The sequence below is a fragment of the Phalacrocorax aristotelis genome, chromosome 15, assembly GCF_949628215.1.
Source record: "Phalacrocorax aristotelis chromosome 15, bGulAri2.1, whole genome shotgun sequence".
In the NCBI taxonomy this organism is placed as follows: Eukaryota; Metazoa; Chordata; class Aves; order Suliformes; family Phalacrocoracidae; genus Phalacrocorax; species Phalacrocorax aristotelis.
In genome coordinates, this window is record NC_134290.1 from 2,821,669 (window position 1) to 2,838,623 (window position 16,955).

Genomic DNA, 16,955 nt, shown 5'->3' on the forward strand with positions numbered 1-16,955 from the left:
AGGCACAAAAGGAGCAAACTTCTGTAAACCTGGTCGGGCAGCTGCCGGTTCCATGCCAAAGGAGGAGACACTTCTTATACTTCCCTGCACAGCAAAGGTTTGCAGCACCCACGGTCACACCACGCTTCTGAGGAACACACTGACCGTTTCAAGAGCCATAAATAAGGCTGGGTGAGGAAAGGAAAAATCCACAAGGAAAACCATAACACCCAGTTTCTACCTTCAAAACCTCAATGGCAGCAGGCTAGAGAGATGACCCCACAGTGACAGAAGGGGATTGCTTTGGCAGGCGGTATAAGATCAGCCTAGACTCAAATGTTGTCGCCTGATCACGAGCGTGCCTGCAGCCAGACACATGAGCAGTACTGAAGAGTTTGCTTTATTTCTTTTTTCTTTCAGTCAATCTGAGTTTTCAGGCATCCCATGCAAGAGAAGCCCTGATAAGGCAAAATCCCATAAAGCTGTGCAACTCCCTAGCCTAAAATCTGGAAAGAAGACACAACCCATCTAGCCAGTGCTTGCTTTAAGCAAACTTTTCCCTGCCAAACCACGCCGAAAGCAAGTGCAGTCAATGCAACAGGCATAACCGCTCGTCACCGCAGCCTGCTGGGTTCGAATCGGGCAGGCAGAAGGCAAACAAAGCACAATCAGCACGGTATTCAGCCAGGCATCCTTGAAGATCCCAGATAAAACATGTCATGCAAAGGTTTAATCATTGGAGAGCACCGGTTCCTTTCAACTTGCATCCCGACCTCTTCTGTGATCCTGAAGGAGTTGGCTTCTCTATCCTGATCGCAAGAGAAGGCCACATCTCCGCAAATCCCACAACTGAGCTTAACCTTCTAGATTGAACCCCAGGGTTTTTTGGTTGCTGCTTGCAGCCGTTTCAACAGGCACACTTCTAGAAATATTAAGGATTTTGCCAACAAGAACACAAATGCTCAGCCAGATGAATGCTAAAGCGATGCCACACCTGAGCCCTCAGCAACCAGCTGAGGGAAGGAATTGAACAGCAACATCTAGAGTACCTGCTTTGTCTTTCTTCTTGGATATTGTGCAGCTCTTCACGGCTCCCACTTTGGAGAACGTCTGCAAGGAATTCGGACACGTGATTCAGCTCCCTTTGTCATAGGCTTACAACTCAACTTGAGTGACAATGTGGCCCTCTTCCAGAGCCAAGAGCACCCGCTCGCAGGCCCTCCTCCCCCAACACACACCTCACAAGCAGTCAGTGCAGCTGTGTCTTTCTGTTGTAAAATTATTTCTGTACAGATATACACCCAAACACACACAGACTTTTAAAGAAATCAATACATACGTTCCCAGAAATCTTCCACCGCTCCTCAGAAGCAGTGCAGATACCTGGGATGGCTCTGGAGGAACACTATGGATTACAAGATGCCCCTCTGCCAGGTAGGGGCCTTAGAGGTGGGTGACTCCTGTGATGCCCCTAGAGCACAGCTCTTCCCAAAGACATGCAGGGGGAGCTGGCAGGTAGCAGTGGCTGCAAACCACCTATTTGACTCCCTTGTAAAACTGCAGCCAGAGGCAGAAAAGAAGAGGGGACAAGTCCCAGTCCTCCTCTGAACATTTACATTTGCCCCCAGACCCAACTGGTCTTTACACAGTACCACAGTCACAAGGTAGAAGAGCATGGGTCCAGGATGGACTGACATCATGCCAGCACTCTTGGGCCATGAAATGTGCCATTTCATATAGGTACAAAAAGTAGCAGAGATGAGAAATCCCAGGTGCTTTTCCCTATTTTGCTATTAACATCCCGTACGACTTTAGAAATGCCACAATCCCTCCCAAGTGCTTTGCTGAGGTAAAGCAGCACAGACAGCTCAGTGTTGGTAGATGCTTAGAGGATGGTTTCACCGAGATGTGCTTTTCATTTGTTTATTTATTGCTTTAGCACACAAAGCAGAATGACAGCTGCAAAAGTGCTTGTCCCAAGGAGCAGCATTACAGAAAGCAAGGGAAATGGGGAGTCTTAATAGATTTCCTGCTGCCTCCACCTGTCCTGAGGTGGAATTAAACCCCACCAAAATGTTTTTTTTTGACAACGACTTATAGACAAGATACAATCGTCCTAGTTGATGCCTGAAACCCCAAAGTGGAGGTTCCCAGTCCCAGTACAATCCAGTGCCCCCTCATCTCCCATTAGGTCATACTGGCTGGAATTTAACGCCTTTAAACGCTTAATCGTCAGCACAACAGGTAGAGAACAGCTTGCCCCTTGCCTTCTGCAGCAGAATAGAGACCTTTCTTCTAGCCCGTGCTGGGAGTGGGGGCTTTACTCCACCAGGCATCTCAGTCTGGCCCTCAACCCCCTCCCGCTCCATCTGTGCGGACCACGCTAAGCAAAACCCAGTCCCCTCTCCTCGCTTATGGCTTACCTCCTTCAGTGTGTCTTCTGTGGTGGCAAAATTCAGGTTTTTGATGAACAAGGTACACCCAGGAATGCTTTCTTCTTCCTCTTCTTCCTCCTCCTCTTCTTCTTCCTGTGCTGCTGTTTCCTCTGATCCCTTTATAGCTTCACCTGAAACAAAAAGAATAAACCCAACTTTGTAAGATGTACCAAAGCCAAATTTTGGGGGAGTTTGCCCACTACACCAGCTCATAGTTACTTCTCCAGCAGGAACAGGCCACTCCTCTATTGGCTCTTTGTGGGTGGACATAGGCTGAAGCAAGCTCAACATACAATATATGAACATGTCCCCATGAAAACTAAAATATTGCCTATTCTTTGGGTGTAGAAACTCAACGAACCTGCTTCCTCAGCACTCAGACACCCTCACACCAAACGCAGCCAGACACCTGCTGAACCAGAAGGGGCCCCAAACTTGCTTAAGCATCCTTCTGCGCTGCTCTGAAACCTCCTCTCTTGCCGACACGTATCCGCAGGACGTGGAACGGTAGCTTCCCCATCAGCGTGTGAAGGAATATGGTCTGTTAAGCCCAAACACATACTGAAGGGCAAAGAAGAACTGCACCCAGCACAGAGGCTGTGGTCTTAAAGGGATTCACTAAAGTATTAATTCTTCCAGAGTTTATACTCTGTGAGCCACAAACCTCACTCAGGCCAACAGCAACGCATGCTGGTTTTTTTCAAATCTTGCTTTGGGATTCTGCAAAGACAAATCTGTAAAAATCCAGCTGCAATTCAGCAGTCAGTGCAACAGCTTGCTCTGGGGCACCTAAGCCCCACAGTGGTGCTGTGAATCCCTGCCCTGGATACCACACAGCTGATCAACGGACAAGTCTGCAGGTATTTGCAGTTGGTCTTAGCAAGGAAAGAAGCTTTGGCAACTGCATTTTGACCCTCTCCATCCATCCATTTCCCCCTCTTCCCAACTTCTAAAATGGCTGAATAGTTTCTACTGAACTTAATGCGATGGAGAGGCCTCAGAGCTATTGAGGACGTGCAACAGGGGAGAGACCTGTTAGAGCCTCCACTGAAGCACAGACTGCAGTGGCACTAGGCCCTTATTAGGCATCAGAGAATACACACCAGTGCTCTTGTGCTCCCTCTCTCTCACACACACACACATCCACTGACTTACCAACTCCTTTCCTCACTAGACCACTTGTCTTTTGGAGGTTCAACACCTACAGCACAGCCGATGCTGTGCTCAGAAGGGGCAAACTACGCATCTCCCTTTGGCATTAACACCCCCCTCGGTGATTGTTCTAGGCTCGTTTCTCCCTTATTTCATACAAGGAGAACTCGCGCTGGGCCAGGGGCATGCAGAGACCCCCCAGCTCCATCCCACGAGCTGTATTTCCCTACGTGTTTCCATCTGGCTGCCCTCCCTGCCCCCAGCACCACGCAGCCCAAGTCTTTTTAGTCAGGTGGTCTGACCCTCCTCACTCCAGCCAGCCGGGTATTTGCCAACAAGGCACAGAAAAAAAGCATCACTTTTGAAGGAGGTTTGTTTGAGGAAAGGGGAGGGAAGAGATTCAGTGGGACGGAGGTGGGATGAAGAGGTGCCGCCATACGTGGCTGGCTCAATAGGACAGTGCCATGTGTCACCAACTGAAGCCCTTTTTGTGAGCGATGTGCTCACTGTGCTTCCCCTCCCTTCCCTCTCCTGGATCCAGAAGCTGGCAGCAAAGACCATTATCAGTCCCAAACAGCCTTCCAGGAGCTCCTGCGCTTAAAGCTCTTTATCTCCAGATGAGGGTCTCAGTTACCGGGAGATAAAGCGGTTCCCCACCTCCAGCCTTCCCCTGTGACCCAGGTGCAGAATGGCAGCCCTGGAAGAGGCTTTTCATCAGCTTTTCTCCCCGCTGCCAAACCTTGGAGTCCTGAAATAGCTCCTAGCAAAACAAACCTACATAAGACCACACTTCTCCAGCCTCCTCTTTTTCTTTTTTAAAAGGATCTTGAAATGTTCTAAATATACAGGCAAGATTTTATTCTTAGAGCCCCTGGGATGGGGAGGAAGAGGGTGTACTCAGGGAGGGAAGATCATATCCTTGCAAGTGACAGCAGTGTGAAATCACCCAGACAAAGCATACAGTGGGGTTTGACTTAAGAGCAAAGCAATATGTACAGGGACCCACAGCCTGTCACCAGCGAGTCAGCCTCTCTACCCACTGCTGCCCAGTGCTCCCGTTGCTGCAGCTTCCTTGGCTGCCCACGGGCAGGGACGGTGTCCCTGCACAGCGCACAACCGCACACACGCTCGGGGGTCCGGTCCGGCTTACAAGAACAGCTGCCGCTCTCCCAACAGCTGCTGCCAAGACCAGACTGGACCAAAAATCTCTTCCCAGAGCTCATTTAGCCCAGTCCAAGCTGGACCTGTGCGCCACAAGCCAGACTTCACTGCCCATGTCTCATCCAGGATGAGGGAAGGGCAGGGACAGGAACGAGCACAACATTTGTATGGTATGATCAGCTAATGATCCTTAGGAGATCCTAAGGACGGTGCAGAGGACTTTGTGAGGCTGGTTCCATCCCCGAAGCGTCAGCAATATCAGCATTGCTGCTTTACATGCAGAGGCATGGAGAAACAACCAGAAATACCTATCCCAAAGTCAAAGCTCTTACCAGGTACCGGCCTTGCTTTGCCTTCCTTTTCTGAAGCCTCAGGTTTTTTTTTCTGAGGGGCAGGGCTGAAGAAGACACCCACTGGAGCCCATTCCAGGTACAACGGCACAGAATGAAACTGAAGAGAACACAGAAAACACATGAAGAGTGGAGGGTATGGCCTGAAGAAAAAGCTCTGCTCTCACCTTTGTTTTTCCCCTCAAACATTCTGTTATGGAAAACAGCAGCGGAAAAGCTGAGCAACATTTTCAGCTAGCTCAGCTCTCACCAAAGGAGAGAGTCTGTATCCAACCTCACGCAGGACCACAGCCTACCATGTAACAACCAGCTAGGCAAAGGGCCTCCAAGGGCTTCAGTAACGCTCCTGTGTTGTGAGACGTAAAAACAACCTTCTTGAGGCCAACAAGGCTTTTCTAGATGTGTTAGCCCCCTCCTTCAGCTGTCTTCTGCAGGTTGAGAGCCCAAGAATGCACTGGGCATCTCCCTAACTCCAAGAGATAGAGAGCAACAGCAGTGGCTCTAGGATAACTCACTTCCCTCAAAAGCCCTCTGCCCCTCACATTCACACCAAGCGCTCATTTCTGCAGCTTCACAACTAGCCAAGATCCACGCTCCCCAGGCAGCCATCTGCCCCTCGCCATGCTCACCTTAGAATAGGCCAGCTTGGTGAACGCTTGCTTGGCCTCAGTTGGCTCCAGGAACTCCACAATGGCCGTGATGCCTCCCTCTGGCAGCAGCACCCGGCCCAGGCTGCCGTATTTGCCAAAGACGTCCTCCAGCTCTGCCACGCTTGTGCTGGCAGGGAGGTTCTTTACCAGGATCACCGTTTTACTCCGCTCACCAGCAGCCTGCCACATTATGTGGGAGCAGAAAGGGGAGATTGGATTTTAAAAAGGAAATCCCAGTATCTTACTAACCGAAGATTTCAGATCCAACATGCCGTGCTCTCTCAACTCTATGTCACCCCTTTCCAGGATCCAAGAGGACCAACAGCCATTTAGAAAATACCTCCTCTAAGATCCACACCCCAATACAACCTCCTTGTTCCACAAATGCTCATGTATGGAGGTTTCAGCTCCAGATCCACGCTGGGAAAGACACGGGACTCCTTCTGTGCCTACAACAAGCTGACCATCATACTATAAGCCATGATATCATATATTTTAACCATGCCAAGGGCAGCAGCATTTTCAAATGGACAGAACATTTCCTAACCCATGTAAGGGTTACATCCTGCAAGACACTAAGGATTTAATTACTAACTTCAAAGAGAGCTGAGGGTGCTAGGACTAGGCCATCACATGGAAGGGGTAGGCCCACACTGCTGCCTTCAGCTGGGCATCTCACCTGACTGAAGGAATCCAGGCTGACCCCGTTTTCAATCAGGAACTGGCGAATTTCCTGGACCAGCTCAGTTTCTCCCAGAGCGACCCTCACTGCCACGCTGTCTTTACTCTCCTGCAGGCAAGAATATCAGATGACAATGTGACCAAGCTCAAAAGAGGGAAGCAAAGAGCCTGATGCAGGAAGATGCTGGGCACCTGTTGTTCCTGCTGCTCTCAAAGAGCTGCAAAGGGAATTTGGCAGAGAGCTTGGAAGTAAAATGCTTCGTCTCCTCTGAAGCTGCTAGGAGTTTTGTTGTTGGAGTTGGAATGTTTCTCAAGACAAAATGAAGTTTCCAGGAAGAATCTGAGCTTTAGGGTGTAAATTCCCAAACAGCAGTTATGTAGAAATGCAAAATTCAGTCACAGAAAAGCAGAGTGGGTGGGGGAGTTGGGAGCGTTGACTTTGCCTTCCAGTGACAAAGGGATTGTTAGGCTCAGACCCCACAGAGAGGCTACAGCACCACTGATCTCAGCCTGTGTGGTGTTTGTGGATACACAGAGGCTCTTGTTGCAGAAGAGGATCAGGCAGGCCCTAGGCATGAGGGATCGGATAGGAAAGCGATCTCCCATCCCAGCTGATCAATAACCCAACTCACATGATCCAGCACTTGGCTTTTGGAAGCATTGTACTTCTGAGCAATGGCATCAGCCACGGCGTTTGTCCCCACAAACAACGTGTTCCAGTTGTGAGAGCTAGAAAGAGAAAGAAGAGCCAGGTCACACAGTCCCTTTTTCCACTGGTGTCTCTCTGTGCAATGGTCCTGGGAAAAACAGCTTTGAATGCCACCATTAGCAGCCAGGAGGAAAAGCTAGAGGGAAAGAAGCAGAGAACATCCTTAGAGATGGGTCAGGATGAGGGAGGCATGACTGGAGAGGTAACAGAAAGGCAGCAGTACAGGCACCTTTACTCTTCTTCCCTGGAGGTCACTGGCCACAGCTCTGCAGTTACAGCTGAAGTTCAGATGTTAGCTTAGAGGAACACGCTTTTTTTTCAACTAGTTTCCTAAAAGCACAGAGCCCATGCGAGTAAGGTTGCATTCCTTTCCCTTCGAGTTTGAAAGTACTGGCCACTTTCAAACTAATTTGTCACACAGAAAGAGTTCCTATGAGTTTTATAAATACAGGTGGTCCAGTAAAGGGGAAAGACCCAGCTGATGTGAAATCACTACCCTAAAGAATTACAGCATTACCAACTTTTATTAGACGTCAGAGAACATCTCATACCCAAGGCCATTGAAAACCATGTTTACCTCAATTTCTGCTCCTCACTGAGCTACCGGAGCTACTCGGACATAGGAATCAAGTAGGTGAGAGATAAAGGAAACAGCAAGCTGCACAGCAGATGTTTCACTGACTTTGGTAACCTATACAGCCCCTGCAAAGACCCCACATGCATTCCTGCCACCTGGGAATCTGGCAGGTTGTCTTGTCCTGCCCCGCTACAAGACACCTCTGTACCTGGCACTGTTGGCTTTGTCCTTGGCCTCTTTCTGCTTTTTGTAGGAAGACGACTCCTCTGCATCTACATCTTCAATTTTTTCCTTTTTGATTGTGGACGGTAAAAGATGCATCATTCTACCCTAGAAGAAAGGAAGAAGAGGTCCAGCAGGTCTGGAATAACCCACAGAAGTTCACGAACTAAGCAGAGTGGAGAAAATTTTCTGGCCCATTTCTTAATCAAGCAGCTTAGTTAGGTGGAAGGAGGGAACCTTCCTTCCCAAAGGAGACAGGACTGCAAGTCTGAGTAGCCACACAATGTGAGAGACTGAGATTCAGATCTCCTCCTCCACCTCTAGCTCAGATTTTGGTACCTGCAAGGCTGTTCAAACTGGGCTACTCTACCAAAAGAAGCTGTGTTCACAAACAGCAAGGCAGAAGAGACTCAACCTTTTCAGCACAGCACAGAAGCAAACACTTGGCCACGTTACTAACAAACATTCCCACCAGCTGCAGTCCGACAGCACAGGAAAGCCATCGGTGACCACACCTGGAACACTTGCCCATCCATTTCTGCGTAGGCCTTCACCGCATGCTCAGGAATCATATAGGTGATGAAGGCAAATCCTTTGGGTTTCTTGGTCAGTCTGTCTATAGGGAAGTGGATCTCCGAGAGGGGTCCTGCAAAAGGCAAGGCGTTACCATGACAGATATCCTCGCATGGCCATCGCATGCTCTGAACTGGCACCTGCGGGCCAAAGCAGGGAGAAAGGGAGCCAGGGAGGGCAGAGCAGCTCTGGATATCGCAGAGGGTGTGCAACGAGCTACCAGCCTGGGTGAGGAGCTGCTGGCTGCAGACTGACAAGGCGGGCCCAGCAAAAGCACCCCAAGTCTGGTTGTGCACCTTCTGGCTTTGACACACGATGCAAACCAGGCAAGCTCTGACCAGCTGCGTTTACCTTCAGGCAGGAAGAAAGATTTCCGCAACCTAACCCTCTCTCTGCCCCAGGACAGCCTTAAATTTGTTCAACTTTGAGCTAGCGGAGGGAAGCTTCAAGCTTCCACCTGGCATGCCAAACATGAACGTGAATTTGGGGTATATCTCAGAGATTTACCTCTTACCTACAGTATTTAGAAATCTCCTGTGTAAGCAGTATTTCATCCAGCAGGTGCTTCTCCTCATCACCCCACTAGGACGCAGAGCCTACTCTGACTGGCAAGAGCTTTTACTGTTGCATAGAGATGCAATGAGAGGGATGAGAGCAGACGCACATGGCAGCACATGCTTCAAGTGAAGGAGCACAGAGCCAGCACCAGTTTCAAAGCCAAGCAGCCACACACTACCACACCAGGCAATAAAGGTGATGGGAGTTGGTCCATATCTGAGAGGTGTGGGACACAAAGCTTTGTCTATTCGCACTCAGCATGAAAACCTCTGTGTTCACAAAGGAAAGACGTAGCCCTGCAAGTCCCAGTCCCACAGTGAATACTTACCATACTTGGAAAAGATCTTCTCCAAGTCCTCTTCAGTGCTAGTAAAGGGAAGATTCCTGACAAAGAGTCTCCCTGATTCAGACAAGTCCTCTTCTTCCTCATCATCCCTCCTCCTTCTTTGCCAAGGCTGGTTGTCAGGTTTTGCTGTTACAGTTTCTTTCGGGGTATTCCCACATCGGAATACCTCAATGCATCGTCCACCTAACCCATAAACAGACACAGAAGGACGTTTGTTGCTTCCCAAGGCCATGGGCAATCAACACCAGTGCACAAAGAGCCTGGGCTTACAGCAGCGACACAAGCAATTAAAATTCCACAGCTTTGAGCATCTCTACCAGATTTTTTTAAAAAAAAGGGGGCGGGGGGGAGAGCTGCAAAGGATCAGTCTTCATAAAAACCAGGATAACATTTGCTAAACAACTCCAGTCTTCCTTCCCTTCAGAGAGCTCCAGCCTTTCTGTCTGTGCCAATCCAGCCCACAGCCTTCCACACAGATATTCCCATTCTGCATATGATTTTAGCAAATATAAGTCTAGTAGTTCCACTAGGCGCTAGGCCAAGAACAGGTTTCAAACACAGGCTACAGAATCATTTGTACACCCCCCCGCACTATCCCAACCAGATTTAAACAACAACATTTGTATATGAAGAGCAAGATACACTTCAAGCAGGTGAGGGCCAAAGAGCAACACGCGCAGCTCAGTCACTTGCCAATTCTATGCTGCTCCTGACATGGCACCTGGTTTATCCCACGTCAGCTGAGCAGAAGAAACCACCCCCACCATCTGCCTGGGAAAAACTAAAACAACAGGAGATATTTCTGCAGTGAACACTTCAGCAGCTGAGCACCCTGCCATCGACATCAGCCAGAACAAGAAGGAACAAACAGCCCTTACCTATGTATTCTTTTTTTCGCTTCAAGGCCCTTTGCACTTCTGCTTCACTCTTCAAATCAACAAAGATATAACCTTGGGGGAAGGAAAGGTTCAACTGAGCATCATGTGGGGAACACACAACCACTAATTGGCTAATTAAGGGTGAATTGGGCTTTCTTTAATATAGATTCCTATAGATAAAGCATTTGGCTCCCATTAAAGTTTCAATCCAGCCTGAAAATGGCCATGTCAGACCGGAAGGCTGCCTTTTAAAAGCTTATTCTCTACATGCAAACCAAAGAAGCCCAACTGAACAGCTGAAGTAGGCTTTCACAGGTGTCTGCTCGAGCAAATAAAAGGTGCATCTGCTGTTAGGCTATGAAAGGAAAACAGCATATAGCAAAGCTCCCTGCTAGCCCTGAGGACCTGCTCCACGCTCTTTCTGATGGGTACCTCCAGTAGCCACAGCCTGTCAGGAGACACACCTTGGCTGAAGACTGCTCTGCAGCCGATCTGCACAGGTCAGCAAAGTCCCTGGGTGCTGCTGCAGCTAACCCAGAGGAAGAAACATTTCCTTGGCATGGTTTGGGATGTTTAGGAAAGTTCTGGAGGCAGATCAAAGAGAAGGCTCCTGCTGGTACTCCTACAGGAGCACAGCCAACATTACTCTGCCTATGGCATCCTATGGGCAGCAACTAGGGCAGGTGAGCTGCAAAGTCACAGAAAGGTCTCTAAAAATCAGGACACGAGCCAGCAGTTTGGCATTGCAGATTAAAAGAGCAGAGGTGTGATTGAGAGGTCCTCTAACTCATAGATCCAACCCCCCTTCCACATATACACGTTACCTGTATTTTTACCCTGGGCGTTTTTTCCTATCCGGACTGTCACTGGCTTCAGAGGCAAGAAAAATTCACGGATCTTTTGCTGCAGGAAGAATAATAATTGTTTAAATAAGTTCTCAGATACAGGTTGCGGCAGGTTTCAGACTAGGGTTTTTCAATACGCTATAAAGCCACTATGTGCAACATAAAACATCTCTGCACAAAGCCAATTCAAAAGTTTCCCTGACCACCCATACAACCCTCAGAACAGCTCCATAAGTGAAAATAGAAGCATCTGCAAAGATCGTGCTGGGTTACACACTGAGAACACCCCTAAGCCTCCATTCCCGGCCCGGTAACAACGCCTACCTCAGTGATGTTCAAGGGGGCACCACGAAGTTTCACTGTGTATGGTGTGCTGGCTTCCACTAAGCTGCCTTGGGTCTGGACAGAAGGATGGGGTGGGGGGGGAAGAAAAGGAGTTGAGTGAAAAATCAGCAAAAGTCACAGTACAATAAGCTGGTCTTGCCCGACAAGTAGGAGGCTGAAGCATGTTTTGAGAATCTCTTGATATTCTCTCCCTACATCAGCCTGGGCAGGAGGTGCCAGGTGAGGGTGCAAGGTTGGGCTGGGATAGTTAAACCCAGTTTCTAAAAACAGCCTTCCCTGCAGACAGAGACGGACATAGTTAAAACAGAAAAGCCTGTGAAAAGGGTACTAATAACACTTGTTAGGAAACCCCCTTTTCTGAGGGGGGGGGAAATTCAATGAGCACTAAGAGGAGATCCAGCAAAATCCTTAAAGGCTCCCACTCAGTGAGCCAAGAAAGCTGGTACCTACAGAGTCGTGCAGACTCCAAGCTTTTAGCTCATCCCTGGAGTGACTGACAGACACATACTGTCTCATAAAGCTCCTGCTTTAGGTAAGACAAAAGTCTAATTCAGCTATACCTCTAGCGTGGATCCTTTTTTCTTCTTCTCCGCTGGTGTCTCTTGCTGTGCATGTTGGGCTTTTGGCTTCACCATTTTGTCTGCGTGGGTGCCGATGGCTTCTGCAATGCCCGAATCCTCCTCATTCTCACTGTCCTCTTCCACTTCCTCACTGTCTGTTTCTTCCTCTGTACTGGATGAGGAGGAAGAATCCTTCACCACTTTAGATTTCAGGTAATCCATATCCGAAAGGGCTTTGCTGGTAGCTGCCGTGTTCCCTCCCTTCTTCACTGTCAGAGAGGAGAGAGCAGAGAAGTTGTGCACACAGATCCTGCTGCTCTCTCCCCAGCCAGGTAAAAGCTAAGAACTGACACAAGCATAAGAACCACCTTCCTTTCCTCTACCCTCTCCATGGGAAGGAAAGGCTTGAGAATAGCAGAGCAATATTATCTCAGCACCTCCAGACTGACAGTTTGGATCACTGCTTTTCAAAGCAACAGTTCACGTATAAATCAAATTAGAAAGGAGCTTGAGGAACTCCATGGCAAGTATTTTGCCTCATTTTTAATTAAATACTTCAAGCAGACCCCAAAGAAGGTTTTCAATTTTTCAGTTCCGTTTTGCAGGGTAAAGGACAGAGGAAGCTGTTTCTCCAGAACACTCCTCCACTCCCCACCACAGACCAGCTGATCACACCTACATTTGAGTTACCCAAAGAGAGATGAGGAGCAGCAGGGAAAACGCCATTCACTCCAATAGAACAGCATAAGGAAATACCACATAAGGAGGGAAAAAGGCTCCAAAGCGACATTCACCACTGGTGTAGGGACACTGGATTCTAAGACAACATACACCAGACTGCAGCCCAGATTCCTCAGTCTTCTAAGTTAACCCACTCCTCCACTAGACACCGTTTCCTTTCAGGATCCAGGATACTGAACTCTGTCCCTTCCCATCAGCTCTGACAGGCCCCAAGGACACACCACTGTTTCCAGAAATATGCACCAAAGGCAGACCAGACAAGTTCACAGACACCAGCTGCAAGTTACTAAATAAACAGAAACCACATCCAGCTCTGGAAATCCTGGAGATGAAAGCAGCTGCAGGCTAGGAGAGTATTTAAGGGAAAGATGCAGATGTTTGCCCTGTTACTCTTCCTTAGACACTGTTTTAAGGACCCAGGGAAAAGCACAAATGCCATCCCCTTAATATCAGAAACTGCATTTGCCCCATTTCCCCAAATTTGGGAAAACAGTCACACAACCACAGCACGCAGAATGAGTCTCATGCGTAAGAAACCACCTTCCGCATTACACTGTCTCCATTTGGAGGCAGGACTCCAAGGTAGGTCTGATCAGCACACCTGCTTTCGCACTCACTGAGACAAGCAAAGGGTGATAGTTTCTTTCAGTACCTTTAGTATTCTCCTCATCTTCAGAGGGTTCATTCCCATCCTCCTCCTCCTCCTCACTCAGCTCCTCAGACTCATCTGAATCAAAGTTGAGATAATCAGCTACTGGCTTTGATTTTCCCTTCTTGGGCTCCTCTGCCAAAGTGTCATTAGCCCAAGTGGCCACCTGAGACCGTTTCTGGTGAACCACCAAGAACTCCTGAAATGTCTCATCTTCTTCCAGCTGTTGAAAAAGAAACCGAGCAGACAAGCTGTGACAGGAGAGCTAGCAGCAAGTTTTAGTTCAAAGATTATCATCTCAGTTCCAGCAATGTAAAATATCCCTATGAGGGAAGTCCACTTTTCACTCACAAGGTAAGGACCTAAAGTGACCAGTCTTCTCAAGACCTCTCAGTCCTACCCTTTCTTTTTTGTAATTGATGTTTAGAAAGCACTTTAAAGAAGAAAACAAAACATTAAAGAGAAAAATGTACAAGTTAAACGTGACAAATCTTGCATACGGTTAAAAACTGGACTTGTTGAAACAGGGTTGTCCTGGATGCAGTGCTCACGGAGGAGTAGCTGAGAATTAAAAAAAAAAATCTGTCCCCAACGTTGGGATTGTTAAAATCATGGTTTGTTACAGTAAAACTGGACTCTGACGGAGCTGGTTAGATCATACCTTGCCCAAATTAACAGCACTGGAAACAGCACAGAAACGTTATTCAGCTCTTACTCTTAAAAAAAACTAGCAAAAACATAGGGATTGCAATTCAACCTCAGCTCACCTTCTTTAAGTTTTCCGTTGGATCTTTCTTCTTTTTGTCCTAGGAGAAGAAACCATTTTTAGAAAGGCTTATTACAAGAACAGCCAAGATAATTTCTCAGGTAACCTAATGGTACAGGGAACATAGATCCTAGGGCAGAAAATACCAGAACCAGGACTCCAACATCGGCTGTCCCAGCTACTCCATCCCCTTCTCCACACACCAGGGTACCCTTCTCTCTGCCAAGTCACTGACATATATCAGAGCCTCAAGGAAACAAGCCAGACTCACTTTCTTTGCCCCTGCAGGGGCTGCACTTGTCACAGGTTTCTCGGTCTGTTTTTCTGAGGCCGGGGCCTTCTGAGAGTGCTTACTCCACGCTTTGGGTTTTGAAGGGTCACCAAAAGATTTGCATAACTCAACCTGAAAAGAATCAGATCTTTAATTAAACATACATTCAACAGTCTGGTTCTGTAACTGCTGGATAGGCCCCACTCGGGAACCCTTCTTATAACCCTTGTGGGATCAAGGGGGGGTGTGCAGGAGAAGAACAGGCAACTTCATACAGGTGTTAAATTTAGAAGCACAGGGCTACATGTTCACTCAACATGGGTAACAGCTGTTGTGCTCATTTAAGCACAGTCAAATAAGTTGTCCTGTTTATTACAAATCATCCTCTGTCCGGAACAGCAAGATGAATGACTTTACACAAAAAATGATCTCAAGTTCAAAAGTTCAGATTGTGACAGCTCAAAACCCCACAATTGTTCCGGCCAGCACTGAAATCACTGCCAGTGCACGAACACAGCCCATCTGAATCAAGCACCTGCTTGAGACTCCAGCAACGAGGCCCGGCATCAGGCTTTGCTGTTCTGCTGCCGAGGACTTAATCTCTCACCTTTTTTGGCCCCTGGCTGTTCGTCCCTAAGACTGCCATAATCTCCAACAACAAACTTCCTTAAGAATCAAAAGAAGATATTTTTAAAGATCAACTCACTGTGACTCTGGAGGTGTCTATGAAACTTCTGTTGAAGTGGTTCAGTGCCGTCTGAGCTTCATCTTCAGACTTGTAGCCAATGAAGCCAAATTTCCGGAACCGGCCATCCTTGGTGAATTTCAAGCAACAATCGGTCAATGTGCCAAAGGCAGCGAACAGCTTCCGAAAGCGATCTTCCTTCATCTGGGAAATGAGGAAAGACAACAGGAAGACAAATCAGCAATGCAATGAGATGTTTTGCATCCAAAGCAAAATATTTGCTATCAGACAGCCTCCGAAGTGCTATTGGAACCACCCTATATTCACGGAATCACAGAAGGGACCTCTGGAGATCACCTCGTTCAACCCCGCTTCTTGAGCGGGTACACCTAGAGCAGGGGGCACAGGACCGTGCCCAGGCAGGTTTTGAACGTTTCCAGGGAAGGAGACTCCACAACTTCTCTGGGCACCCTGTTCCAGAGTACTGTAGCAACACTAATTAAAAACGCCCCACACATGAGACACCAAACCGCTTCATCTCTTCTGTGGATCAACTACACGCACAGATCTCTGTCTGCAACGGCCCCGCAGCTAAAGGGTGCATCCAGCCCTCAGGAAGCCCGTGGCCCCACAGCACCGACCTGCCACAATCAAGCCCCTGTTCAATAACAGGCATGGTAGGACCCTGCGGGGGACCCGGGTGGTGGCAGAGCAGCACAGCGCACACCTGTGCCCAGCTCCAGGAGAATGAGGGGAGGACAGTGGCCGCTGCAAGCTCTGCTCCCCCACCCTGGGAGGCTGCCAGCTCCCCTCGCCTGGGACACCTCCCCAGCCCATGCCCCATGCTCTGCTTCCTCCTCCCAGTGCATCTCCCTGACCTCTCCTACAGCACGCCGTGCACCATCCCACCCCCAAGGATGCCACCCCGCTCTCCCACGAAGACCCCCGCCCCAGCACTTCCCCATGACCCCTCACCCCCTTGGAGCCCCTTCCCCCAGGACACGTCCCTGCTTGCCAAGGCTTCATCCCTCCCCCCACCCCCGAACCGAGGACCCTCTCTCCCAGGGAACCTCGGCGCTCACCCCCGTCCCCAGCACACCGAGGACCCCCTCCCTCCCCGGGTCCTCTCTCTGCCCAGGAGCCGGCGGCCCCCCGGCGTGTCCCCTCAGGCCCATCTCTGAGCCCGGAAGGCCCCCTCCGCCCCGCAGAGACCGCAACCGTGCGGCGGGCTCACCCCATTGGGGAGGTTCTTCACAATGAGCCGCGACATGGCGGCGACAGAAACCAACCGCGCAAGGCCCCGCCGCGCTCAGCGACGCACACGCCGGCCCGCGGGCGCCGCCATCTTCCCGCCGGGTCACGTGAGCGCGGAGCGGCAACGCGCAGGCGCCAGGGGGGCGGGGCCCGGGTCTTGGCAACGGGGACCCTAGCAACGGGGCGGGGGTGGCGGGAGGCGGTGGGCCCCCGCAGGGGGGCTCGGTGCCCGGGCGCGGCACCGGCCGCGCCAGCCTGGCCAAGGGGAGCCAGCCGGGGTGGCCTTGCATTTCGGGTCCGGCACCGCCCGCCCAGCCTCCTCCCAGGCAAGGTGTCCGGGGGCAGCACAGGGACGGAATCCGTGTGGCCAAAGCTCAGTCGGGGCTGAAGCGGGCCGGTACTGGGAGGGACAACGAGAAGGGCTTTCTAAAACACATTAATGGCAAAAGGCAGGCCAGAAATAACATTGGCCCATTGCTTGATGAGAACGGTCACCTCACAAGCAGGGGCATAGTCAAGTCAGAGACACTTAATGCTTTCTTCGCCTTGGTCTTCAACACCGATGGTG

At 49.6% G+C, this 16,955-nt stretch overlaps 1 protein-coding gene across 2 annotated transcripts in view; it reads right to left on the bottom strand.

The window, feature by feature from the left end:
• Positions 1–16,504, bottom strand: part of RBM19 (RNA binding motif protein 19) — a 73,274-nt gene extending 56,770 nt beyond the window's left edge. For both annotated transcript variants that reach the window (XM_075109989.1, XM_075109988.1), the window contains exons 1-18: positions 16,368–16,504; positions 15,155–15,337; positions 14,449–14,580; positions 14,179–14,217; positions 13,415–13,634; positions 12,022–12,290; positions 11,441–11,515; positions 11,096–11,174; positions 10,272–10,343; positions 9,376–9,576; positions 8,432–8,562; positions 7,903–8,024; positions 7,041–7,137; positions 6,407–6,517; positions 5,707–5,907; positions 5,060–5,177; positions 2,403–2,545; positions 1,029–1,089 (exon numbers count right to left, since the gene is read on the bottom strand). In XM_075109989.1, the coding sequence (XP_074966090.1) occupies positions 1,029–1,089; positions 2,403–2,545; positions 5,060–5,177; positions 5,707–5,907; positions 6,407–6,517; positions 7,041–7,137; positions 7,903–8,024; positions 8,432–8,562; positions 9,376–9,576; positions 10,272–10,343; positions 11,096–11,174; positions 11,441–11,515; positions 12,022–12,290; positions 13,415–13,634; positions 14,179–14,217; positions 14,449–14,580; positions 15,155–15,337; positions 16,368–16,403 (2,290 nt within the window). In that variant the 5' untranslated portion in view covers positions 16,404–16,504. The remainder of the gene's footprint in view (positions 1–1,028; positions 1,090–2,402; positions 2,546–5,059; positions 5,178–5,706; positions 5,908–6,406; positions 6,518–7,040; positions 7,138–7,902; positions 8,025–8,431; positions 8,563–9,375; positions 9,577–10,271; positions 10,344–11,095; positions 11,175–11,440; positions 11,516–12,021; positions 12,291–13,414; positions 13,635–14,178; positions 14,218–14,448; positions 14,581–15,154; positions 15,338–16,367) is intronic.
• Between the last annotated feature and the right edge of the window lie 451 nt (positions 16,505–16,955).